Source organism: Pungitius pungitius, chromosome 9, assembly GCF_949316345.1.
Source record: "Pungitius pungitius chromosome 9, fPunPun2.1, whole genome shotgun sequence".
Lineage (NCBI taxonomy): Eukaryota > Metazoa > Chordata > Actinopteri > Perciformes > Gasterosteidae > Pungitius > Pungitius pungitius.
The window spans coordinates 20,923,677-20,949,860 of NC_084908.1; the positions used below are offsets into that span (position 1 = coordinate 20,923,677).

Consider the following 26,184-nt stretch of genomic DNA (forward strand, 5'->3'; position numbering starts at 1 on the left):
AAATGGGAAAAAGAATCCGTACTCATGGGAGCGACACGCCAAGGACATCCAGAATCAGACTGAAGGATTTGAATTGTGAATAAGTAAAAGCCAGAGGGATAGACAATGGTTTCCTCCTGTGAGGCGGGAGGGACGACTAAGTGGGAAACAGAAAGAAGTGGTGAAAAAAAAGAGCTATTGAAAAAGGAAGCAAAGAAGGTAGCATTAAGGCCAAGAGGGAGAAGAAGGCCTCATCAGCCAGAAATGTCAGCAGCCATTGTATAAAAGACCAAGAGGGAGGGAAGACGGGATGAAAAGGAGGGAGGAGGGAGAATGTGAGGAGGCAGGAAATGGAAGTGAAAAGAGAGTGGGATTAATAGAGGAAAAGGATTTACTGACAATGGTAAGATGGGGAGGAAGAGAGAAAAAGACAAGTGACGGGTAGAAGAGAAAAGGTTAGTGAGCGGCCGAGAAGCCGATTACAACGCCAGCGAGGAGCAAGCAGAGGGCACTTAAACCAGCAAAAACCCACAAGTACCTCGTGGCCTTTCTGGGTTGATACTGAGGCAGAGGAGGGTGAAGAAGACCGGAAGGAGGGAGAAAGGTTGCAAGAAAAGGAGGCTGCAGGGAAGTGAACAAATGATAAAGACCAGGAGAAAGTTCCCGTCCGTCAAATCCAGCTTTTATATTACTCACATTGTATAAAAGCGCCCAGTGATTAACAGAACATGCATCAGTCAATTTCAATTAAACACATGAAGACTTCTCATGAGATTTAAATGGCTCTAAAAGAATTTATTCAGGAATGGCTCCTTAAATTGATACGTTTTTACAAATGTCCGTCTCCTCGCTCCCTGTTTTACTTCCTGTCCTCCCACCTTGTCAGGAGCAGCTCCACACGCCTTTACACACATGTGCGCTATGCTGCGTGTTCCCCAGAGGGTAGACCTCCCTTTTAGGAGAATAACACCTTGCACCCCGAAGCTTTTCACACGTCTGACACTTTGTGAGAGGAGCGAGAGGAAGGGAAGAGTTGAGAAGTGGTGGAAGGAAACAGGAGAGAATCTGCCAACAAGTCCTCGGCTCGGGGAACGAATGAAGACAAGATGTTCCCTTAATGACTCCTTCAGTCATGGGATCACATCTCAAAGCAGTATTTGTGTTGTTTATAATACCCGAGGCCCCATTAGCATTAGTTAAGCTGTGATTTCTCATGTGGCTATAAACATGTTTAATGTTTAAAGAGAGCGATTCACCTGATATCAAGTCTTAGGATATAATAATAAATAAAATAATAAGTAAGAAAGGAAGCCCACAACGCCCTTTGAATACGAGTCCCCCCCATTAGTGTGTGTGAGAGCTGCTTAATGGCCTCGTTAGCACACACTCGTGCACTGTACACTAGACGCTTTGAAAGAGCAAAATCATTTATTTCATCCTCATTAGACGGAGGTCCAGGCCTCAAAAGAAAGTAATCAGCTAATGAAATGAAACAAAAAGAGAAGCTTTGGTTTCTCACTCAGGCTTTGTTCAAGTCCCTCATTTATTAGAAACAAACTTCATTTGAGATTTTGAGAAGTTGGTAATTTTGTGAGCGGCTCAGAGCCTCCAACCGTAGGAAGGCTTCGGCTCTCTGGGGGCTGGAACACACCCGCAGGGGGGAGACGAGGGGAGGTTTGACTCCCAGAAGAAGAAACTCTGAGTGCTTTGGTGACATTATTAGAAGAAGCAGTTGAACTGTTCCTTTACTCTCACCTGAAAACCTCCCTGCTCTACAAAAGAACTTCAGAGTGCAACGTCCTGCTGGGGTTTGACCCCAACGTTAAAGCACCATCATTTTAAATGAGTTAAATCTGAAGACTATTTTACATTTGAAATGATTTTCTCCAATATGTGACTTTTGTACAAAAACATATAATCCTTTGTGAACTAAAAGGATCTGTGTGAGATTAGATTTAATCATAATTGTGTGCTGCCCTGTGGCTACATTTAAATGATTGTGTTTCATTTCTATTTCTCTACTGGGAACATCTGCAGTTGGGTTGTTGTTCGTCGGGGATCGATGGGCATTCTTTGTGTTAAACCGTAACGCACAAGGTGTGAACGCTGCCGTTTCACAGCGATTAGAGCTTCTTTGGAAACACGTGGACCTGTAAACATGCAGCGCTAGTCGATAACGGCCGGGGGGGGGGGGGGGGGCTTTGTGAGCGGCTGAACGCTTGGATGCGTCGACGACTGAACTGTGAATATGAAGGGCGACGGAGACACGCAGAGATTCAATGGGCCTCATGCGACGGAGGGACAAACAGATGTGCGGAGTGAAAGACGGATGCAGGGACGGGTGGGGACGGATGGAGGGACAGAAGGAAGCTGTGCTGAGGAGGACACGAGTTTGCACACACACTGTGGGGGAGTCTGAGTGACATGGAGGACTGCGTGTGAACGAGAGACTTGTTGGAGGAACACGAGTAGAGCGCGAGGAAGAGGAGACGGATGAAGGACGACCTGTGACCACGGAGGTTTGGTTCAATATTCACAGCGGTTTTGCAGCTGGGCTCGTGAAAAAAAGACAAGCGTCCACCCACTTAGGTAACTAAGACCATCAATCATAGGCACTCTTTAAAATGAGTGGAGCTGGCTTTCCTCCTTGGTCTCCTCTGTCTTCTAGCAGCATTCACTTCATGCAAGATGTCAGGAACTCCAACATCTCTAAACCTGTGAGTTAGTTACATGCAATGACAACACTGTGGTTTTAAACCACAGCTCTGAACGGGATGCGATGCTGGAACATGTTCAAAATACACAGAGAGAGTAGCAGATGATTGGAGTATGGGCTGGAAGTATGGGCTTCTGTAAGCTTCCTGTCTCCTTCTTTTCAAAGTGTCATTTTCTTTTCCCACTTTCTGAAACGTTGAGACTGAATTCACGATAACTTCGTCTCGCTGGTTCACGTTTCCTTTGATGCTAAACTCACAGTATCAGATGGATGTCACAAGGATTGTGTTGTCACTCAATGGCGAGCCAACAGAGTGCATCTTGGGTTCAGCCATCATATCCTATTACTGTGCAGGGAGAGAGCCTTCATAGGTGAGAACATGCAGCATTCCTGCTGTCTGCTTGGATACATGTTTTCATTTGAGATCTTCATGGATCCAGGGAAGCTGAGGGGCATCGTCCTGGAGGAGGTTTGTTCCAAATAGCTTGGTGGCTGAATCAAAGCGACACTTTGCTCCTTCATCTACATGTGCCAGGCGCCATTAGAGGTGGGACGTGGGAACGAGAACCAGCAGAAGAGAAGAAGCAGAAAACACACCTCTCATCGGGCGGTGTGACATACGGTCACCGACCTGTTTCTGTGTGTTGAAGCTTGGTGTGATGACCATGTAGATAAGAGAAGTCATGTCAGATACTATATGTAAAGATGAAGTTACCATTGCCAAAGGAAAATAAACAGTAAAAGCAGGACTAAATAACTCTTTATGAATTCATTTAATCTCTAATAAAACCATTTTTTCACTTTGATTTGCTGCTGGTCTCTCAAAGCACTTTGTGAACTCTGTTCTTAAAGGTCTTATATAAAGAAAATTGTGAATGTTGCTTAGCTGGTAACAAAAATAAGCAGAACTGATTTGTTGGTCTTCGTCTACGGCACCGGGTCCATTCACCAGGACCTTCATAATGAGACCAGCGCTTCAGACCTTGGAGGGAGTGTTCCCATTGGTCCTTCTGCTTTTTTCTTTCTTCACTTTTTATTTCAGAAGCCATGTCTTTGTCTCACCGTCTCCCCGAGGAGACGTCATGTCCATCTCTTTATTAAGACTTACTGTAAGGTGAACCTGGCCGTTCGCTTCTCTTTCTTCTTCTTCAATGTCCTCTAAAGCTCTTTAACAGCTTATGCCTCCCTCTGACCAACATCCACTTAGAGAATATCACTCCCACTTTCAATCTCATTATCTCTCAGTGAGACTAATCTCTTCTCTTTTTCCTCTCTGTGTTGTCCGTTATGGGCCTTTTCTGAGCAATGCCTTGTTTCTGCTTTCCTTACAGCCTCTTTACTCTCAGTCATCTTCATCCATCACCCTTTAGCTCTGTTATTTTGGTGACTTTAGACTTTGGTATTCAAAGACCACTGGGAATAAATCACGTTTTTGGCCCAAGCTCAAGAATTCCTCTGTAAATCGGTGTCCTACTGGATATCCAGCTTTATAGAGGTGTATAGTGAGAGGAATGGTGTTTCAGTTACAATTATGCAAAACCATTTGAAACAAATAGGATGTAATTTGGCAGCAACATAGAATCACACGGCGTTAATTATTTTGGACCTTGGTGAACAGCAGTCTGTAATGAGTGTTTCACCGATACGAGCCCCGGAGCCCAAAGGAAGTGACGCTGTTTGGATCACCGTAGAAGGCTCGTGTCCCACAGCTGTGACGCAAAGTGGGTGTTATGGGAGCCGTTGTTATTTAAGTTTACTTGCTTTCCAATAACCAAACCCAATATGGAAAGGATGACTTATCATTGTCTCAATGAAGCGCCTGCTGGTCCTGTTTTGAACAGCAAACTAAGTACACGTTGCACGAAAACCTTCCAGAGTGACACAAAGTTCCTGCTGTGTTTGTCACTTCCACTTCGCCAGCGTCTCATCTTTTGTCATCCCTGCATTTCTTGGTCTTATGAGCGTCGTCTGAGCCGCTGTCTAATTATTGCTCGGAGAAGATTCGACACGGCGGCATTAATATTCAAGGCGTCCTCCATCCTTGGAGCGCTTGGATTATTGATGATGTGCTTATTGGGTTTTCTCTTTCTAGTGTGACAGCGTCATAACAGCCTCACCTGAGCTCTCTGATAAGAGGGAAAGAAAGACAGCGCTTGTGATTACGTCTTGTGTTCAGGTTTGCAGAAGCTCTGAGTTTTGAGGCGGTTCTTCAGGTCCATGAAGGCTTACCTCGGTCACAGATTTGAGCCCTTTGAGAACATCCGTTCACCAGGGTGAAGAGTTCCGGCAGACGTCCAAGTCGGGGAGCAAAGAGTATGAAAAGACGTTGTCGCGGTAACGAGATGTGTCGCAGAAAAGCGTGCTCCCATTCCGACATGTGCACCGTTTCGAGCCCGATTGGTCTCCTCAAACTACGCAGCGATTGTCCTTCAACCAAAGGTCCAACGCCGTCTCGCCAACGCTTTCTCACGGCGGCTTCTTTCTTCGGTTTGCTCTCCAGATACTTCAGGGGTCGCCTCTGTAGAATTTCTCGCCCCGAACTGCAGCTGATTTGATTTTCAGCCCTGCGTTGGGTCGTGTAATTGATCCCCCCGAGGAGACGCTTTTGCTGCAGTATTTAGCTCACAAGATAAATTATGAATCCAAAGAGTGAAATGCCCTTTGCACACTGTAATGGTGGGTTATGAATATAAGAATTACCCTAATTTACTGTCGGCATGAATGAGTTTGGAGTATTATCCAGCCGTGGCCGCGGGCGCTGTCTTATACCTGAGCCCTTTGCTCCGTAGCGGGTTAGCTTTGAAGATTTCATGCCAGCTGAGTTAGATTTGGAACCTGTGACTCTTTACATCAATGATTCTCTGGCGCAGCTCTGGGGCATATAGCTGTGTGTGTGTGTGTGTGTGTGTGTCTGCGTTGATGCAAACGCAAACAACATCATCTGTCATGCAGCTCAAGCCTCGTTCCGTGCACACACACTAGCAGCGAACCATCGCCACGGTGATGATGGAGCTCGGCTCGTTTGAGACTCGGCCAACGAGGGATTCGGATGGCGCTCGTTGCTGCCAAACAGAGTCTGAGAATGATGGGAAGAAAGACCAACATAGACTCTGATGGTCCATCCTGGGCTTTGCTCTTCCGCATCGTCCCCAGTTAAGAGGAAATGATCCTATTTGAAGGCGGTTGAATGAGACCCTCCCATACTCTAGAGAACAACTCATACATATGAGACTACGATTCCTTCACATGGTCTGCCAGTGTCAGCAAGGCAGGGAGAAATCAACTTTGCTTTCTTGTCATTATCATCAAGGCATACATATCCGAGGCTTCTCTTCTCAAAGTAAAGCTGTGGTTCAAACCAACCTCAGAAGGTTAGAAACTGAGAGGTAATTAACATAATTAACTTCCCACCCTTGCAGCAAACAACAGTCTACGATGGCCAGCTAACTACCATAAGAACGCCCTGACACGTGTGTGGTTAGAACGGTTTAAAACGTGAACAACACCACCAATACCAGGTTTATACCGAGTGTCATGAAATGTGAGTAGAAATGGTAAGAAAACCTGAGGAGAACGTTTGTGTCACTGCCCACTCAAACCCTCAGCAGTGATATTTCCAGTAATCAGATGTGTGGAGAAAAACTTCCCCCGGCGCTCTGACATTTCAATGGCTGGTGCATACAGAGAACCCCCCCCCCCCCCCCCCCTCGAGCGGGAGCACGAGTACAAACTCGCACCCACTTTGACCCCACAAATACAAGTGGCATTTCAATGCATAGCGCATGTTACCACTGCATGTCCTCCATAGACCAATACAATTACAGACACTGAGAGCTTGCTTTGTTGGGGTTTTACACGAGTGAACCTGTAACCCAGATAAAAAGGGGTGGGGGAGAGAAACAATAAAGGGGTGCGAGTTCGAAGTTGAGGAAGTAGGACGTAGGAGATGAGGGGAAGGAAAGGTAAAGCAAGGTGTCAGGCTGAGTAATGTTCAGGAGCACTTCACAGCTCCTCGCCTCCACTTGTTTGCTGTCATCTGCTTCCGTCGCTCGGCCCCCTCCGCCGACCCCCTCCCTGACCTTTTCCCTTTTAGAGACAGCTCCTGGTTGTTAAGCCTGACATCGCTCGAGAAAGCCGGAGGGGGGAGAATTTCCTTCAATATGAAGACTGATGATCATGAGATTATTTCATGCATGGAGTCCATTCAAGGTCCGAACAACCACCTGCCATTTTGATCTGTGAGCAGAAGCCTCAAGAGTCCGTCTAAGAAGTGGTTTCTCTTGAAGCATCTTGAGCGATGCATCCATGGGGTCAAAGGTCTCATCGTCGCTCTGTACCAGCGTCCCAGGGGACAGGGTTCCTGTCCCCAGAAGACGGCCGTAGACCAGCGCTCCTTCAAGATGCCCATCAGGGGGTTGTTTGATTGGTTGAACCTGAGTGTGACTGCAGGAGCAGCTGTTTGTTCAAAACTGGAAGGAGTAGCAGAGCTGACATCTGGGACTTCAGGCCCTGAGTGAAACAACGATTTTCAATGGCGGGCGAGGGAGAAAACATAGTTAATGCTGGTAGACACAAGAGAAAAAGAAGGTTTTGTTTCGAATGTAAGGTGAGAAAAAGAAACCTTGCCAACTGGCCTTGACCCCTCCCCAAAGGGACCATTGCCACCCCCCCCTTTAAAAATTATGTGAATCCTCTTATTTTGAAGGCACTTGTTTTCTGGTCTTTGCCGCCCTCACGTTTCATCTTAAGTGGATGAAATCTGCTTCATTAAAAAAGTTTGATTAACTTCTCTTTCCCGTTCCAATTCCTGTTTTCACCTCTCTTTTCTTGTCTTCTTCTGCTTCTTGTTTCATCACTTTCATTAGCGATGTTCAAACGGAAGTATTCTCTTTTTACCAGCAGCTTTAATTACTTTTGCTTCCAAAGTGGTCTGAAAGTCAGTGTGAGTTAGCTCTGCAAGTTTGAATGTGTCTTCCTGAAACCTGCAGACGTCCTGCCTCTCCGTCTGTCTCGCTGCACCTTTCTCTCCCGCAGTGACTTTCCCAATTAAAATAACATCAGTTCAAAGCTGCCACGCGGCGTGAGATAAAAAACTAAAAAAGTGAAAGGCTTTGCTATCACTGAAGCAGCAGAGCAGGAGGCGTCTTTCCCTCCTGTCAGTAAAAAAAAAAAGCTTTAGGTTAAACTCACATCACAGCTTTGCATGCAGGTAACCCCCCCAACAAGTGACCCCCCCCCCCCCCCCCCCCCTATCATGGATGCACCGCCGCCCAGGTTAGGATTAGGGTTTGAATCTTTAGATCAGCTTCAAAACGCTGTGTTTTCTGCTATCAAAGTTTTACCCGGCATGAATAGGCCCACATGCATGCTGGGAGGTGCAACCCGTAGACTTGGGTGGTGGAGCCTGACGGGGGTCTATCGGGTGGAGGGTGAATGCAAAGGACCTGGATGCAACGTGACGTCTGCAAAGGAAAAACCTTTCCTGTGGTTTCCTGCTCAGATCTGCATAGCGGCAGCTGATGAGCATCCTGTGATGATGATGAGCATCCTGTGATTACATCACATGTCATTTAACTGACGCTTTTATCCAAAGCAACTTACATTGCATTATAACCCATGTAATAATACATTTTGTCTGGGGAGCAATTAGGGGTCAGGTGTCTTGGTCAAGGACACTTGGACATGGCACATGGGGCAGCAGAGAATCGAACCGCCTACTACTCCATGCGCCACCATCGCCCCCTAAGATGATGATGATGATGATGATGATGTGCATCTTAGTCTCATTGAGACAGGACAAAAAACAAAAAGTTACATTTCTGGACAGTCAGTGTTAAAAACCTGGAAACAATAATGATCTGTTATCATAACTCTTACATCAAATGTGTCCCCGCCCTCCTCTTCCTCCTCTTCCTCGTCCCCGGAGCCCCCTGCCGCCCTCGTTACTCGTCTGAGACACTAACGGCGTCCTGAGGGACGACGTGTTGGCATTGTGCTGCTGCCACGCGTTTAGCAGGACAAGACGGAGCGCCCGGGTCCCTTTAAATGCAATTACACTGACGGATGACTCTCCCCCCGGACCCCGGCATCAGCCTGCGCACCCCCCCGCCCCACAGTGCTGTACTCGTCTGCACACACAGGGACGGGGGGGTGCGCAGGCTGATGCTTGTGTTGGATTGTCAGAAGCCTGTGTGGCTTCCCACTAAAGTCATTTTTTCAGGCATCGGGTTGAGGGGATGAAATAACTACGCCCTTAATCCTTAATATCTAAGTCTAAGTCTTCGTTGACTTTAGGTGTCACATGAGACACCAACAGCGTGCTCCATTATTTATTTCATTATTTGTTATTGTAATTAAAAAAATTATGAAAGTGAACAAACTGCGAGAAGCACTTCTTTCTGGTGAGGCCCCTTTTCCCCACAGCAGCTTTGTCGTTTCGATGCAAAGTCTCCTCCCAGCGTACGAAAATACACCAACACGTCCAGTAAATAAGATGCTCCTGAGCCAAGCTCTCACACGGGAAGGTTTCCAGGAGTGCATGTAAGAATGTGTGCATGTGTGAATGTGTGCATATGTGGTGCCATGTCCTCTTTCCCGTGTAGCTGCAAACAAAAACAATAGAGAGAGGACAAACAATTAGCCGTTCACAGTGGATTATTATTGTAGCACATCCACAAACGCCTCCTCCTTCCCCCCCCGGATTAAGAGGGATGAATACAGTCTTTCTTTTAACTAGCCAGATATAATAAAAGGATAAATAAGTCTCCACCATCACGTCATCGTTCTCTTCCCCTTAAACCGATGCCTCATTTCCATGATAAGGTCAACCTCGTAGACCCCCCCGGGTGGTTTAACCTGCTGCAGTGACGGGGAGGCTGAATTAAAACGGATGAAGGAAGTCATGGCGCTTCTATTCCACCCCGCTGTTATGCATTTCCTCTCCCTCTCTCCCTTCCTACTCCCGCTCTCTCTTCCTTATTCTACTTCTACCCCTTGCTGCCTCCCCAGGGGGCAGAGGAGGGCTGTTTCTTCATGCCACCTGCTGAGCAGAGCTGCAGGGGAGCGGTCCTGCACGGGTTCATACGAGTGATTAAGACACAGAGGAACAGCACAGTGAGGCCGTGATGACGGCTCATGAGTTCCTGCATTTAGATTAATTGCACACCTGCATGCGAGCCTCTTGCTCTACTTGTGAGTTCCGCCCTAACGAGCATCGAAATCTGATCAACCCACCCCAATGAAAAATGAAAGATGAGGATTATTCACAAAGAACTGCTGTTGGTTTTGTTGGATGTCATTATTTTCAAATCTGGGGGAGAAATCGGAGAGAGAGCGCTGCCTCAAAAGCATCGTATTTATATTTCCATCCACGGCAATCCTTTCAGCGTCAAATTAGTCAATCATGACTCCCTGTGATGGCAGACTTCCCGTTGGGACCTGCCCAATCACAGCGCGGCATCTTTTCAGGTCTCCAGGCTCGTTTCGTCCTCACAAGGATGGAGGAACAGTTGTAGTTCACTCGCAGCTACGTGGAGGCACACAGCGGGAACATCGGGGCGAAAAGGGGACTCCATTGGAATCTAATGAGACCCAAACACTTTCTATTAAAGGCGAATACTACCAGACTTAGTACTCGGGTAGAGAGCAACAGAAGGAGAGGATTCAACGTACGGGAGAGAGAGACCGGATCAGTGGATCTGAGATGGAGGAGAGAGGAAATGAAAGGAGAGCAGAAATAGCAGGCTGCTATTCATCAGTTCTACGTCGCTGTGAATTCATTTTAAAACAAGATTTAATTACCCCGAAGACACCGTTGTTGAAATATTCATGACCTTTATTATCAAGTTTTGTCAGAGGTTTTTTATCTTAAATTTATTTTTTATTAACCCCTCTTGTACCATTGATTTCTATCTTACTTTCTCTTAGAAAGAATAACGGTATTTTCAATGAGGACTGATGACTGACCAGCCGGTATGAGAGAGACGGGTGTCGGTTGAAACCAGGGAAAGGAAAGGAAGGCAGACACAAACAATAGAGTCGTGTTAGAATGGAGGCTGACGGACGGTGTTCTGCATCCCGCAGCTGCTTCGGAAGCTCGAAAGGAAAAGAGACAGGAGACAGCAGCCAGGAAAAAGGAATCGAAGGAAACAGTGCAGCAGCTTTGAAGGTAACGCAGGCCGGCTGGTTGGCTGGTTGGTTGGTTGGCTGGTTGGTTGGTTGGTTGGCTGGTTGGTTGGTTGGTTGGTTGGTTGGTTGGCTGGTTGGTTGGTTGGTTGGCTGGTTGGTTGGTTGGTTGGCTGGTTGGTTGGTTGGCTGGTTGGCTGGTTGGTTGGCTGGTTGGTTGGCTGGTTGGTTGGCTGGTTGGAGGGAGGGGAAGATAGCGCTAATAGGCCGGAATCCTCGGCGCCCTCGCTGCTACCCACTGCTGACTGATGGACTGGAGGGATTGTCCGTCTGTCAGACCGAAGATGGACCTGCTGGATGGTTTGATGGTTTAAACTCTGTATCACTTACTTGTGTTCTTTAGTTATTTGGAAAGAAATTTTGTCCCGCTGACTTCACTGAGAAAATGTATTAGTTCTTAAGGTTCCTTGTTGGAATCACAGTGGACGGGGGGGGGGCGACATGGTTGAATGTGGTTATAAGTGAGGTCGCATCTATCGAATGGAACGACATTCTGCACAGAAACACCCGTCTGAGGGTTTTCCCCCGATGACCATGTGTTCCTTTTAAACACAATCCAGCAAGTGATCAAATGTGTGAAGCTGTTTATAAGAAGAGAAAAGAATTTTAATTTGAAAGAAAAGTAGAGTACAACTATTAATGAAAAACCGCTGCTACACAGAAGTGAATCTAGGAAAACATTGTGTGCTCTTGATGAATCCTGTGGGAGATAAAGTGTAACTAAAAGACAAGTAGTAAAAGAAGCAATATGTTTCTGCCTTTGATAAATCTTCAAACCATTGGAGAGGGAATCTGTGTTGCCTTTTCAATAACATTGTAGCAGCGCTCCAACTTTCCTCGCAGATCAAAGCTTTTCTGAAGATGATAATGTAGATTTTATCAATCATGAAGAAGATGTATTTTAAAGCTTCCATTGTAACATTGTGCCACTGACCGTTTTGATCAGCGCTTTATAGGGAATAAAAAATGACAGATTATTACTAAAATTCCAAGATTAAGAGCTCTCTCTTGTATCCGGCCTTTTTCCAACCAGGACAAACACCTTTGTTTTTCCCACTTTGGGAACCTTCCATTTGTTGCAATGACCTGACATCATTAGTGTTGTTTTTCAGATGCAACGCTTTAATTAAGCTGAGCTATCAGGGATAATAATTAAACACAAAGGGAGCCCAGTTTCGGAGGAGAAAAGAAGGAAGAAAAAAAATGAAGGCTGCCTCATCGCTGGCTTCTCGACAAAATAAAATCAATGGCAAGAATGTGATGAAAGCAGCAAGGAGGGGGATGAGATTGCACACTAAGGGTGTCAGCCTGCGTTTTGGCGATGAAGCATATTCATTTGTGTTTCTACTTGAAAGGAAGAGAAAAAAATAACCTAAAACAAAGCCGACAGAAGAAAGAAGGGGAAAGAGGAGAAGAAGCGAAGGAGACAGCAGAGGGAGACGATGATAAGACGGCCTGGACTAGATCATTAAAGGATCTTCAAACTAAAAAGAGCCGTCGCTGTCTTGACTGGACTCGTCTCTGAATCGAGTCAGTAAACGCCGAGTCCGAACAATCCCGTTAAATTGTGCCAGCGACTAGTCCGTTCCTTAACAACAAGGAGACCTGGTGGTGTCTTCAAAGTGAGAGAAGAGAAGGAATTCGGATGAGACAAGAGATCACGGTCCAATCCCTCCTTTTTTTTCATACGTCATCCATTTCACTCGCTTCTTCTCATCACAACGCGTCACAAAGTAATGCTCTCACACACACACTCTGCTTCACTGATGAACACTTTATTAAAGAGGGACTTTAGTAATTATCCAGGTGGCGAGGGGACACCTGCCTTTGGAGACTGTGACAATAGCGCCGGGTCAAAAGTTAAATTGGGGGCCCCTGGTGGAGGAATTGAATTGTCAATACCAATTTGAAGGAGGAACTTGAGGAGAGGACTGAGAGACGCTTTGGGGGGTGTTTTCTGCAGAGATGAGAAGTGACTGGGGGGCTAAGCGAGGACGAGGGGGAAGGAGAGGCTCTCCGGGATTGGCCGGTTTAGCTGACATCCATTACTCCCGAGTAGATTGGGTTGCATCATGTGACCGCTTCCATTCCAACAGCAGGTTATATTTTCTTCATCTGGCAGAGCCAAAAGGGAAATGTGTTTGAAAATGGAGACGTGGCGCGTACTCAAAGTGGCAATCCTGAGGATTTTCATCTGAATGGATGTTGGCGGAGTCTTTCTATCGCTGAAGGGGATGGAGCCCGTGTTCCACTGATGAAAGCATCGCAATATTTATATTTACAGTATGTGTGTAATTCCCTGAATACAAATGCTGTTTATTTGTTGCATTCATACAAAAGATACAAAAAGGCTCCAGGAAGCAAAGTTCTATTTCATTGTGTTACGACCGGCTGGCGAGTTGCAACACAACGAGGGACACGACACAAACCTTTAGTTAACGCTTTTTCACTCGGTAGAAACCAACACAATGTTCGGGTCCAAACGGACCCCAGGGTCTGGTGGCAGAAGGTGAGAGAGGGTGAAGGTGGTTGAACAGGTGACATCAACACCTTCATCCAGGGACAGAGACGGTAACGATTGTCTTCAGTCAAACAGAAACTCCAAGTCAACGAGGGCTGATGTCAGGAGGATTGGCTCGTTAAGAAGATTCTGCTCCTGAGTGGTTTCCACCATGAATCCCCTGCCATTCACGCTGTGGCTCGATAACTTTGCCCCTCAGAAGGAATCAAAACTTTGGAAACAAATTAAAAGAGTGGGAGCGGCGGCCATGAGAAACCTCACATTTTATGCTGGATTAGAGCCTAATCCACGGTTAATCCCCTGAGAGAGGTAAATAGCTAAATGTCAGCTAGTATTCTGTTAAACATGCAAATTACACCCCCCTCCTTCGCCTATATAAATGCAGCGGTTACATTTTCACTGATTCATTATGAACCTCCAAGTCCAAACAAAAGAACCTTCTGCGAGCCGACGAGCCTCGTAAACAACAACAGAACCAAAGGAAAGCGGTGTTGCTTTCATTGGTTTAACGATTTCCATTTCTGTGCATCGCATGCTGCTGTGTGAAAAGGAGCCGCGGTTCGTTCTCATCGGAGGTTATTTTCATGATGAAAAAAACGTGGTTTCATTTGAAAAGTAAAAATATTTTTGCTGGGTTTTTATGGGACTCATGACTCTTAATTGATTTATTGAAGTGATTGGGACGCATAGGGACACATTTCAACTCAATCATTCAAATTCATTTGGTGTTATTAGAACGATATTATAACTTTTTGTTTTGTTATTATCCTTATTAATGTAAATATCCCCCCCACCCCCCCCTGTCTCTCTCTCTGTTTAATTGACCCTCTGCTTTTCTCTCACAGGGATTATTTCCCCACCAGCCTTGTCGAGTCGTGCGGGTGTCAGAGGCCATGAGTAGCTGCTGGGGAGACAGTATCCAAAACCCTTTGACGTGGAACACCTAAATGGGGAAAGGACTTGGCGCCATGCTGAAGGCTGAGCTGTAATCGCTGCAAAGACGCCCTTCTCCCGTTCACATCGCTCGCCGCTGACCCGCAGCCCTTCCTGTTTGAAAGCTGCTGCCCGCTGCCTCCTTCCCTCCGACTCCTTTCTCTCCGTCCTCTCCACTGAGGCGATCTCAGTCATCCGAACCATGGCCAGCAGACTCGCCTCGTCCTCCCCGTGGCTCCCCCTCCTGCTCCCTGCGCTGCTGCTCCTCCACCTCCCCGGCCTGGTGGAGGGCGACTGCTGGCTGATTGAGGGGGATAAAGGCTACGTTTGGCTGGCTATTTGCAGTCAGAACCAGCCTCCGTACGAGACCATCCCCCAGCACATCAACAGCACGGTCAGTAAGAATCTCGCCGAAGGCCTTTTACACAAGCGCAGCAGCGCTATTAAACTGTGTGTCGTCATGCGCTCCGAGCTACAGCGTGTTAGCCAAAGAGCACATGCCATTAACAGAAACAGTGGCTTTCGCAGAGCTTCAAGTGAATCTGATGTTTTGTACGGCGAGTATAATGATGTTTGCGGCTTGTTGTGCACTTGTGATGGTTGTGATGATGTGTTGGTTAATAATAGGACGGTGACTGTAATACAATATTCAAAAGCCCTCAAAGCAATGCATGTTTTATCTTCTTAATAAAATGTTATGATAATCATTCCAATCATTCTGCCAGCTTCACCAGTGACGGCAACATTCTCATGTGTCTGACGTAGAATGAATACAACAATCGTAGAGTGGTTTTGGGCCATTGTTGGCTAATATTATCCAGTGCAGAGTACATCTCAGGTTGGATGCTCAGCTGCATGCGAAAAAGAACGGATTGAAAACACAGAGTGTGACCCGATGCACAATAGGGGGAATTAGTCGTCACAAGTATGCTGTCTAAAAGGCTGCTGGCAAAGTGCCTAGGTTCTCCTCCTTAGCTCCCAGAGCGGAAGGCATGACCCAAAGTCATCTTCTCTCTCGTCTCCCGCAGGTCCATGATCTGAGGCTGAATGAGAACAAACTCAAGGCTGTGCTCTTCACCTCCATGTACCGCTTCACCAACCTCACTGACCTAAATCTCACCAAGAACGAGATCAGCTACATCGAGGACGGGGCCTTTGCCGGACAGGCCAACCTCCAGGTCAGAGAACACAACTTTATTCCTAATTTACAACCAACAATTTTCCAGCGCCATTCTTGCCCATTCAGACAATTGTGTTTATTTTTTAATTGTGTTGCCATTGTAATATATATCTTCATTTATTTAATTATTTATTTTATGTCAAATTTAATGTAAAATAATTTAATTTTTAATTTAATTATTAATTACACAATTCTGCACATTAGTCTGGAGTTGAGCTACAAATATATTTTGAAATCATCCAAACAAAGACTCTGTAAATCTGTAAAAAGCTGGCTATACTATTGCAAATTGCACTGATGTGTCTAGTGGTGATGAAAAATGCCACGGCAGGAAATTGTCTGAGCCAACGTTGGACCAAACCCCCACCAAATGAAAGCGATGAGTCTTGTTTTGTAAAATTTTGAAGGAGAGAATTTTCTCTTTGGGTCTAAGGTTCTCCAGCTGGGCTACAACAAGATGACCAACCTGACTGAGGGCATGCTGCGAGGCCTGGGTCGAATGCAGTGCCTCTTTCTGCAACACAACCTTATTGAGGTCATTGCCACCAACGCTTTTTGGGAGTGCCCGAGCCTCAGCAGCCTGGACTTGTCTTCCAACAAGTTGGCCCGTCTGGACCCGTCTACCTTCACTGTCCTCAACAGGCTGCTGGTGTGTGAGCTGGCAGGAAACCCGTTCCACTGTGGCTGTGACCTCTACAGCTTCCTCACCTGGCTGGAGGCGTTTAACAACGTCACGCACACCTACGACCGCCTCCAGTGCGAGACCCCTGTGGAAATGAATGGTTATCCTCTTCTGAGCCCGGTGCCCGGACACGGAAGAAATGCCCGTTACACCCTTTTATCCATGTGCCGGGATGGTGTGATAATACCAGGAATGACTTCCCAGACACCCGATCAAGATGGATCAGGCCTGGGCTTCGACAACCCCGACCAGGGTTTGTACCACCAACCGACCATATCGTCCACCGCTGACCCTACTTACACCCATCAGATTTCCATGAAGCTTCAAACCGTCTCCCTCTACACCGCTACCCTAATGGTGCAGATCCCGCGACCGTACAGTAAGATGTACATCCTGTCACAGTATAACCACAGTTTTGGTGAAGACATCAAGCCCCTTAAAAAAAAGAAGGAGGTACTAACTTTGGACAAATTAAAACCGCACACAAATTACACCTATTGTGTGGCTTCCGTAAGCAAATCCCAACACTACAATCACACCTGTCTGTCCTTCACCACACGGGCCATGGGACCAGAGGACCCCCGAGTCAATCCATCCACAACCACCCACTACATCATGACCATCCTGGGATGTCTGTTTGGCATGGTCATTGTGCTTGGACTGGTCTATTACTGTCTCCGGCGGCGACGCATCCAGGAAGAGAAGCAGAAGGCCATTTGTGTGAAGAAAACTATTTTGGAGATGAGGTACTTCACAAGTTTTAATGTTTGTCATGTCTTAAGGGCCCCATTATATAAGGGCCCAATTATAATATTTTTCCATTACAATGAATTGTTTCCTCAAACCACATTAACTTTAAATAAAACAGCGAGGATTCTGTCAGCCCATGGAATCACAGAGAGGACATATTACACTTGTCAAAGGATAATGTTCAACAATTTTTCAACCCTGCTGTTTAGGATTATGTAGATAACGATACACACATTATAAAATCAGATAATTAAACTGCGTGTAACTATTGTGGATCTGTTATTCTTCAGGTACGGCCCTGAGGCGGCTGCTGCTGTGGCTAATGACCCTGGCGCCATGCAGCGTCTCCAGGATCAAGCTCATCACCAGCACCACCATTCGGGGGCAGCAGGAGGCAAGCTGCCCCCGTCTGCCTCCTCCAGCACAGGCATGCTCCACGGTTCTGCCAACACCAGTTCCTCCCGCCTTTCGACGTTGCCACAGGTGGAAAAAATGGCCAGCGCCTTCTCTGAGGCCATGGCTGGCAAGGGCAACTACATGGACGTGAGGACGGCGGGACTGGCAGGTGAAGGAAGGGAGGTTGGGCCTGGAGCTGTCGGAGCAGTGATGGGAGGGGAAGTAGTTGTGGATAGGCGAGGAGGTGCTGAGAATGGGACAGAGGCGAGGGAGGATTCAGATGACGATGGCCGTGGCTCAGCGTCGGAGATCTCTACGATCGCCAAGGAGGTGGACAAGGTGAACCAGATCATCAACAACTGCATTGATGCCCTCAAGCTGGACGCCTCTGCTAATGTTGTAACGGCTGACAATGGCAACCCTGCATCCTCCTCCCAGCCACAAACTTGCATTGCCTCCCTCCCTCGCAACCTCTTGCCCCTCTCTCCAGGTCACCTTGGAGATCAGATCATGGCCTCCTCACCCAAGGTGCATCCAAAGACTCATCCCCAGCCTCACCCCCAGCCTCAGCCTCACCCCCAGCCTCATCCTCAGCCACATCCCCAGTCACATCCTCATCCTCAGCTACATCAGCAACCTCACCCACCTTCAATGGCGCCGGTGCCCCTTGTCATGCCCCTCTCCGAGCGGCCGGGCATCAGCGGTGGGGGGTTCCTCTCCCCTCCATACCGTGACCCACCCCCGGCTAATGCAGTGCGGCCCCTCCAGAGGCAGTTGAGCGCCGACACTTCAGTGGTGAAGAACCGTTGTGGTGCCCCGCCTGCGGGACCGCTCAAGAGCAACAGGGTGTACAGTGTCGATATCCCTGAGCAGCGCAGTGATCCGCCCAAGTACCCTACTGAAAAAGGAAGTCCCGTGGGTTGTGGCGGCGGGGGTGGAAATGGAGGAAAGGGCGGAGTAGGGGGCTGCAACGGTAATGGGATGGGAAAGATAAATGGCGGTGGAGTGAGTTTGAACGGGGGTGGAATGGGGTGCAGTAACGGTAGTGGAGGTGCAGGTGCAGGTGTTGGCCCCGTACTGCAGCAGCATCACTTGGAGGTTCAGCCGGACTACCACAGCTCCGAGCACCGGCACTCCTTTCCTGCGCTGTACTACGAGGGTGGCAACGACTCACCCTCATCAGCCCAGAGGGCCTCCTTCCTGAAGCCGCTGGGCCGCACCAAGAGGGACGCCACTGCCGCCTACTCCCAGCTCTCACCTTCTCGCCACCACAATTACAGCTCTGGCTACTCCTCCAGCCCAGAGTATTCGTCTGAGAGCACACTGCGGATCTGGGAGAGATTCCGACCTTACAAGAAGAGCCCCAGAGAGGAAGCATCGTATATAGCAGCCGGCCACGCCCTGCGCAAGAAGGTGCAGTTTGCCAAGGACGAGGACCTTCATGATATTTTGGACTACTGGAAGGGAGTTTCTGCTCAGCAGAAGCTGTGAGCAGAGGCTGCTGAGTGAAATGCTGTCAGGGAGAGTTTGAGGTTGGATGCCAACAGCACACTATTGAAGTGGGACTAGGACTAGATCTTAATGTAGCAAGATGGACGATGATGGTGACATTTCCACCGACTGGCTCATTCCCCTGCTGGATCCAGAGTTAAGGAGGTATTCTCTGGGTGATTTGGAAAAAAAAATCTATTACAATACAGTGATATTTTAAGATGTTGTTTCTGAGGTTTGCTGTGTTCAGCACAATACGATATATAAGAGTGGTAACTGAATCACGCTCTTCAGCAGGCTAACTCTTACTGGGCACTTTGGTCCTCGCAGGCCTCCGTAGGCCCCGCTGAATCCCCACTAACGAGCAGCAAGCAATGTCTTCTACCTCATTACTGGTACACTGTAACTCAGCTGTCTCATCAGAGGCAACCCCCCCCCCACAAACCTTCTCCCCTCGGTTCTAATCCCATCAAACCTTCTTTCACAAAACAATCATTCCACTGCACCGCAACACCTGCTCTCCTATAGAAGCACCATTTAGGGAGATAATGAGGGAGGGAGCAGGATGAGGAATTAGGTGCGTTTGTTTTAAAGTAACCTGAATCCCCCTCTTTGGGGGAGGACATTAAGTGATACTTATCAGGCTAATTGTTCTTCCTGGCAATTATCCAGTGAAAGAGTTGGTCGGGGAGGTGTGTGTCGAGCATGCTTATCGATTCGAGACACCTAACTGCATATGTTCACCCACGTGAGGGCGTATAGTTTGTGCATGCAGGTGTGTGGGGTGGGAGACCGGGGTTGTGGCCGGGTCGCCAATTGTTCTCAGTCTTGTAAAGTGGATAGCTTAGTGGAGATGCGTTGCATACAGATAGCAGTCCTGTTGGGGAGTTGTATGCATGAGTGTACAGGAATGTGTTTGGCCCAACCCGCCCATCTGTCTATCCAGATAACGGGAGGAAAAACCCTTCAAGACCTGCAGGCCTTTTTTCCTCCTAGCCCATTTCCTATTTTACAGCTGCAGCAAATTTCTTTTGATGTGGGAAGCTATGAGCCAGGAAATTTACATTTCAATAGTGTGTGTCACGCCACATGGGTTGTGCAGGGTGGCAAGACAGGTGTTATGTGCTCCTATATTAAAGCACCCGGTAATCACATTTTTGAATCCTGGCGTATTGAGAGCATGTTAGAGGTTTGCTGCATCTAATTTTTTCCAGTAGTCAGGAGACAATATACGGTCCTTGTGTCTGCTCAAGGCAAGGTTGCAACAAAGTCTGGATATGTCAAACGCTCCCTCCACTACACAGGGAGATGCAGGTGATGGTAAGCGGAGCGAAGGCCTGAGGGATAAACTCCACCTCAGACGGCATGACTCGCTCTGGGCTGGAGCTATGGACCAAAGTGCCCTTCAGAGGTGTGCTTTCACAAGTTCCTGTTATATTTATTGTATTGGTCTTTCTCTTTTTAATGGTTAATAGAAAACAGCCCCAATGGCTAAGAATATAATTGGCTGGGTAGTTTTTTGATTTCTTTTGTAACATTTGGGTTGGATTTCATGGGTGTAGCAATGAAATCTGTTGAAAAACAGTGGAGCAAGGCTCGGTACTATTACAAACCATACAACATGCTTATATCAAACGTTTTCCTCACTCGCATTCATGCAAAGAACGTACTCACACACAAGTGGCACAAATGATTAGTACTTTTCATTCATATAAATAATATTTATGCATCTAGAATTAGCTGTACTTCTTTCCTGCCCACCATTCCTATTCTAAGCCCTTTACCCCTGACCTCTCCTTCTGTAATGGGAAACATCTCAATCAAAATAAGGTATGAAATGTGTTTTAAAATGTCTAATTAATTCACTCCCCTCCGTGTTTTTTCCCCAGCGCGCCACCTCTGTCTAACTTAATGGGGTAAATTAATGAGTCATTTGCGGAGGTTGATGCCAAAGCATCAACTGAGGTCAGAGAAGCGTGCTGATTTTATTAACTCGACAGGGAGCCTGATTGAAAATAACAACGGCCGCCTTCTTTGCTGCCTCCCTCGTTTCATTCTTGAACCAGCTCGGTCCAAACTCTTTCTCGTGATCCTCGGTAAAACAGAACCTACGGTCAGACTTCATCAACCTGTCCGAGCAGGTTTTTAGTAGGTGAGGGTGAGCTAGTTTCTGGATCTGGTGTCCTGGGCGATATTCGTCCTCGCTCAGGAAGGACTAGTCTATTTCTTTTTGATTTCCCACGGGCAGAACTCGGTTATCACCGTGGCGACACTGCTTGAAATCACCTCAGTCTCTTTTTTATGTGGAATTTACTCTCCGACCTACAATGACCTCACTCTACAAAATGTGTCTCTCTTCAGAATGTCAGCAGATCCATCTTTTGTGAAGTAAAAGGAGACACAATGGATTATTTCGCGAGTAGGAACTGTTTCAGGCAGAAGCTGATTGACCCTTGAGGACATATTTTTTAATAATAATGTTTAGTTGCTGTGAGAACACAATAGCTTCACCCGGCAGTATTAGTGTAGTTTAATGAAAACGATCCTCGACCTCAAGGGCTTAAAGATTTATTTAAAAAAAATTATATTTGCATCAGCCCAACGTTTATTCCCGCAGTAGCGCTACAGCCACTGTTCTGCTTTTTGTTGTGAACGATGACTTCCCCTCTGACCTCTCTCTGTCATCGGTGGCAGACCCACCAGCGCTCACAATGGGATGTCCAAAGCGCTTCATTACTCTGCTATCAGATAAATAAGACTTCATTTTGGTGGGTGAGACCAAATAAAAAAACAGAGAAATCTCCCCCTGGCGCTCAGTTGTTATAAAGAGCCCAGTTTTCAGTTTTGAAATTCCACGGGCAGCTGCCGGTACAGGTTAGGTCCAAAAAATCCTCCATCAGTCAGTCTGGAAGTAGTGCCGTGCGATATTTAAATAATGGCGTGGCTTCATTTGAGAATGGGGTGAATAGAGTTGGGATTACTTTTTTTCAAGGGTGCGTCCAACTGCCACATATCTCTCATATATCTGCTAGAGAGCTTTATTCAGTATTCTCTTTTAAACCCCAAAACTTGCACAGATCACCCCTCCGAGCCTTGCTCCTCTTCCTCGGCTCACATATTCTTTCCTTAGTATGTATTCATCCACACAATGTTTATTTTTATTTTTTACTGGGCAACCAACAAGGGGAACCTGACTCCAGTCCTCAAATTGAGACTGAAGGATGTACAGTGCCTGAACCGTAGGGACTGCACGTGTGTCTTCCCTCCAATTAACAGCAATGGTGAATCAATGTGAGGCGATAGCTGACAGTCCCAGGCTTCCAGAGGGAAACATAATCTGGACAATTTGAGGCGGTACAACCTGTGGAAGCCTCCGAGGATTGGAGTCAAACCTTGTCAGTCCACAGCTGTGACTCCCAGAGGACCTCTGCAACTGCAAATCCAGCTACAAAATCACTCCATTCAACTCATGGGTTACGCCAGGATAGCGCTTTTTGTAATGAACTGCAGCTTTGGGCGGAACAGCTCCGGCGAGTAGGCAACAAGCTTTTTATTAGTGTGGATAATTTCTATGCGCCTCGAGCTACATCATGAAGGTTTCACACTCTTCTAAACAATATTGCTGTCGGCCTCTGGGACTCGTTGCTGCAAGTTTGGCTTCTCATTTCAGTGGAGGCTCATTAAGAAACACAAATCAACGGCCATGATGCTTTAGGACCGTTGGCAGTGAAACTGTATGAATGCAATGGTTCCCTGGGAAAGGCACGGTGGTCTTAAACTGGTGAATACATACGGGAAAAGTTTTTAGTGGACACATGGACTTTGGTTCAGTAATTTAAGCATGAAAACATCGTCCAGATGTCCAAAACCCATCCCCTTCCTCCCTCACCATTAACAAGGTTACGGTCCTGCTGTTAACTCAGCTCCTACATCAGTAAATATCTGTACAGAAAATGGGAGTCTTGGGACAGAAGTTAAACCCAGCAAAATGTCCATAGATATTTAACACAACTTTGTCCCCATTTAAAAATCTCCCTCTGTTCAGCCTAACAGAATAAGCTACTATATTTATGTTGTGAACATGTAAAATATACTACCTTTTTACATCAAATGCAGTTTGGTGCAATGCTACAATGTGACAGGGTGGGACAGTCCTGTTTTCCACTACAGAGACAACCAGCCGGGGCTACATTTATGTTTCAGCTACTTCATTCAAAATGTTCTCCCGCAGCCCGCTGCTCCTGGACAATAGTTCTGTAGTTTAATTTACATACCGCATTTCTTCCAATGCCTTATGAAGACAATAATATGCCAATTATTGCCCTTTTTAATTCAATTGTGGTACAGGACAAGTTGGTGTCTTCAGTTTTGAGTCACATGGGGGTTAAACACGACTGGACTGCTGCTGTACCTTTGGGGGAGGACGTGTCTCCGTCTGTGGTGGATCTCGGTAGGCAGAGCCAAAGGTCTCGATCATGAGAGGAGGGACCTCCGGTTTGAAAGGCTACCTTCAGAGCACTGCAAGAAGCTCACTGGACCAATGAACCAGGCGCTAAACCGCAGAAAGGTGGCTAACTATAACGGCAAAGTTTATTCCCACACAAAGTGTCCAGAATCACTGTAAAAGTTTACCTGCAGCCAACCTCAAATGTGCACATTTCACACTCCATCATCTGAAGATATTTGAACTTGCGCCGTAGAGATTTACCCGTCCATGCCTCGGCAGAGGTGTGCTCCCATTGGCTGAATTTGACACTTGATCGTAGTTACAGGGCGGTCGGAGTGTCGATGACTCTTTGGCTCTGCCTAGAAGAAAGGACCTTTTTTCCTTTCCGATATGCCCCTCGTTGACATTTTTGTATGTAACTCTGACGCTGGAGAGGAAATGGAAGCGCCAGCCCCTCAGTGTGAGATGGTCCTAGTGTCACTCGCTCTGAACAGGAAGCAGGACTCCGCTTCAGCCGTGAACAATGGCGTCTGTCTGCAGTCGAGTCGTTTACGTGTCCATTGACCCGACACGTCGGTCATGTGACTCACCGTCCTCCGGATGGCGAGGACTGGGGACGGAGGGGGTCCCCGTGTGGACCCAGCAAACAACAGAAGTGGAGGAGTTTCTACCGGAGGCCAACTGTGACAAACGCACACTCTAACACAATCGCACACACACGCTAATGTAGAGAATCAATGAATATACTGTACGTGTTTGAATAGCTTAGAGTTACACTATATGGACATGAAATGTGAGAACACGCACACCATATACTTCTCCATGCAGAACTGAGTATACATCACACACACACACACACACACACACATATACCTTCCCACACACACACACACACAAACACAAACACCTGCACACGACACACCGCATTCACACCTGTCCACACAAAATATGGACTTCTTTATATCCGCGTTTACAGACACACGTGGTCTTAAAAAGTGCCAAAACGGCGGGTTTATGTGCAGACGAGAGGAACCAAACATCTGTAGAAATGAGTGTCTCAAAGCCTCCGTGTTCTTCGTGCTTATTTTGCTATTTCTCTGTACAACCAATGCTTTCTTTTTGCTCAAGTGTGTTTATTTTCAGCGCTGCACTTCCCATTTTTGTTAAAACGATGTGTGTGTTGGTGTGAGATTGTGAATGTCACATCTGGCGTTGTCATGGGTTCTTCTGATCTGTCCGACAAAAAAACTCCACAGGACGCACATATGCTGGATACTATTTGAGAACAACAAAAGAAGCCTTAATTTAAGCCTTAAATTAACTTCATCCAAGTCAATTATCTGTAAATATTTAGGAATACAATCAATTATGAATCAAGTTTACATGTTTTCTCTTAAAAAGTCTTGAATTACATTAGCGTTTGAAATGAGTCAGTGGAAGTCCACATAGGGAGGAGGACAGGTCCCCAAACCATCAAGAATACAAGGATGCTTCTTCTGAGGTTTGTTTCTGGATTCGGCCATTCAGCCCAAAGTGGTTCTGTAGTGCGTTTTGTTTTGATTCAACGAACGTTATTAACCTGTAACTGTATTTGGGGAGAAGAGAGGTTTCCCCTTGAAGTGTAATTGAGCAGTGATGGAAGGTAATTTTGTGGAAGACAGGCTTGTCCATCCACAGACACACAACACACACACACCCACGCACACAGACACGCACACGGCGTGTTGAAGGGATAACACAACCGTCACCACTGGCCTTTTCAAGGGCCTCGTTTGTCAGGAGAGAAAACAGCAGGGAGAGCTCCAGCACGTCCTTTTTGGGAAGATTGAACGGCTGTGCTGTGAGGATTCGCTTTATCCCGAGCATCGCACGTGTGTGTGTGAGTGTGTGAGTGCTCGTCGGTGCATGTGTGACAGTGTGTATGCGTGTTTGTGCTTTCAAATAACCTGTCGAGTCTGACGGTGCAGCTCCACACGAGTGCCTCCTCAGCAGAGAAGCATTCATGATGCTGTGTGTGTGCGTGTGTGTGTGCGTGTGTGCGTGTATGTGTGTGTGCGTGTGTGTGTGAGCGTGAGGGATTTTGTTAGAATGTCTCCTCTCTCGACGGAGTGACGGCTGTGTTGTGAGGATCTCATTTCAATTAATCTGCCTCGCAGTCTGCCGGGTTCTCCAATAAATCCAAGCTCATTCCCATGCATGCTGTCAGTCACACACACACACACACACACTGTGTCTCGCTCGCTGACACGTGGATTGTAATTGCATGCTGTCCACTTTGTACACACATCATTGGCACAATTGCACTCTGAATGCAAACAATCACAACAAATAAACATATGTCATGCCTCACGCAAGCACTGTTCGTAATTAAGCACAAACACACGTACAAACACACGCACACTTTTTGCTAACACAGCCACTCGTCCCTTAAAGTGAGCAATCGTCCCGTATTTGAGAATGAAATAGTATTTTCCGCGTTGTCTTCAATGCAGCGTCCCATGCAAACAAACCCATCCGAATTAGGTGAAGACTGGTCCTGTTCTGCCTCTGATTGGGTGATACTCACCGCCATCGTTGGTTTGATTGGCCGTAGACCTGAAACACACCAATCAGAGTCAGAGGAGGGCGGGCCTCTTGGCGGATTTGTGACATTTTAAAAGAATGGCGGAAGCTCCAGAGACCCTCCTGTCCCTTCACACCTGATTAGCATTAGCGCAGCAGGTTAGCTAGCGCGTTGGCCAGAAACTTGCCCCACCTGCTGCATGATTCAGCATCACAGGCCCTGCACACACCTGGTTAAGTTTTTATACACATCCAATGTGTTAGTCCTTGCTAATATAACAGCATCATTGCAGCCGTTTCCCGTGAGCTGTTGAGCTAATTTAGCAATTTAGATATCGGTGCA

At 46.9% G+C, this 26,184-nt stretch overlaps 2 protein-coding genes across 6 annotated transcripts in view; both read left to right on the forward strand.

Moving 5' to 3' along the window:
* elfn2a (extracellular leucine-rich repeat and fibronectin type III domain containing 2a) overlaps positions 1–25,858 on the forward strand; it is a 71,714-nt gene extending 45,856 nt beyond the window's left edge. For both annotated transcript variants that reach the window (XM_037471889.2, XM_037471890.2), the window contains 4 exons: positions 14,246–14,727; positions 15,362–15,511; positions 15,947–16,941; positions 17,236–25,858. In XM_037471889.2, coding sequence (XP_037327786.2) covers positions 14,536–14,727; positions 15,362–15,511; positions 15,947–16,941; positions 17,236–18,832 — 2,934 coding nt within the window. In that variant the 5' untranslated portion in view covers positions 14,246–14,535 and the 3' untranslated portion in view covers positions 18,833–25,858. The remainder of the gene's footprint in view (positions 1–14,245; positions 14,728–15,361; positions 15,512–15,946; positions 16,942–17,235) is intronic.
* Positions 1–26,184, forward strand: part of lgals2b (lectin, galactoside-binding, soluble, 2b) — a 155,802-nt gene that overhangs the window by 72,541 nt on the left and 57,077 nt on the right. Inside the window, exon 1 of one of the 4 annotated variants that reach the window (XM_062564345.1) lies at positions 25,856–25,859. The exons of the other annotated variants lie outside the window; for them this stretch is intronic. The gene's annotated coding sequence lies outside the window, so the exon portion shown is untranslated. Of the gene's footprint in view, positions 1–25,855; positions 25,860–26,184 lie in introns of those variants that run through there. 4 annotated transcript variants of the gene reach the window in all.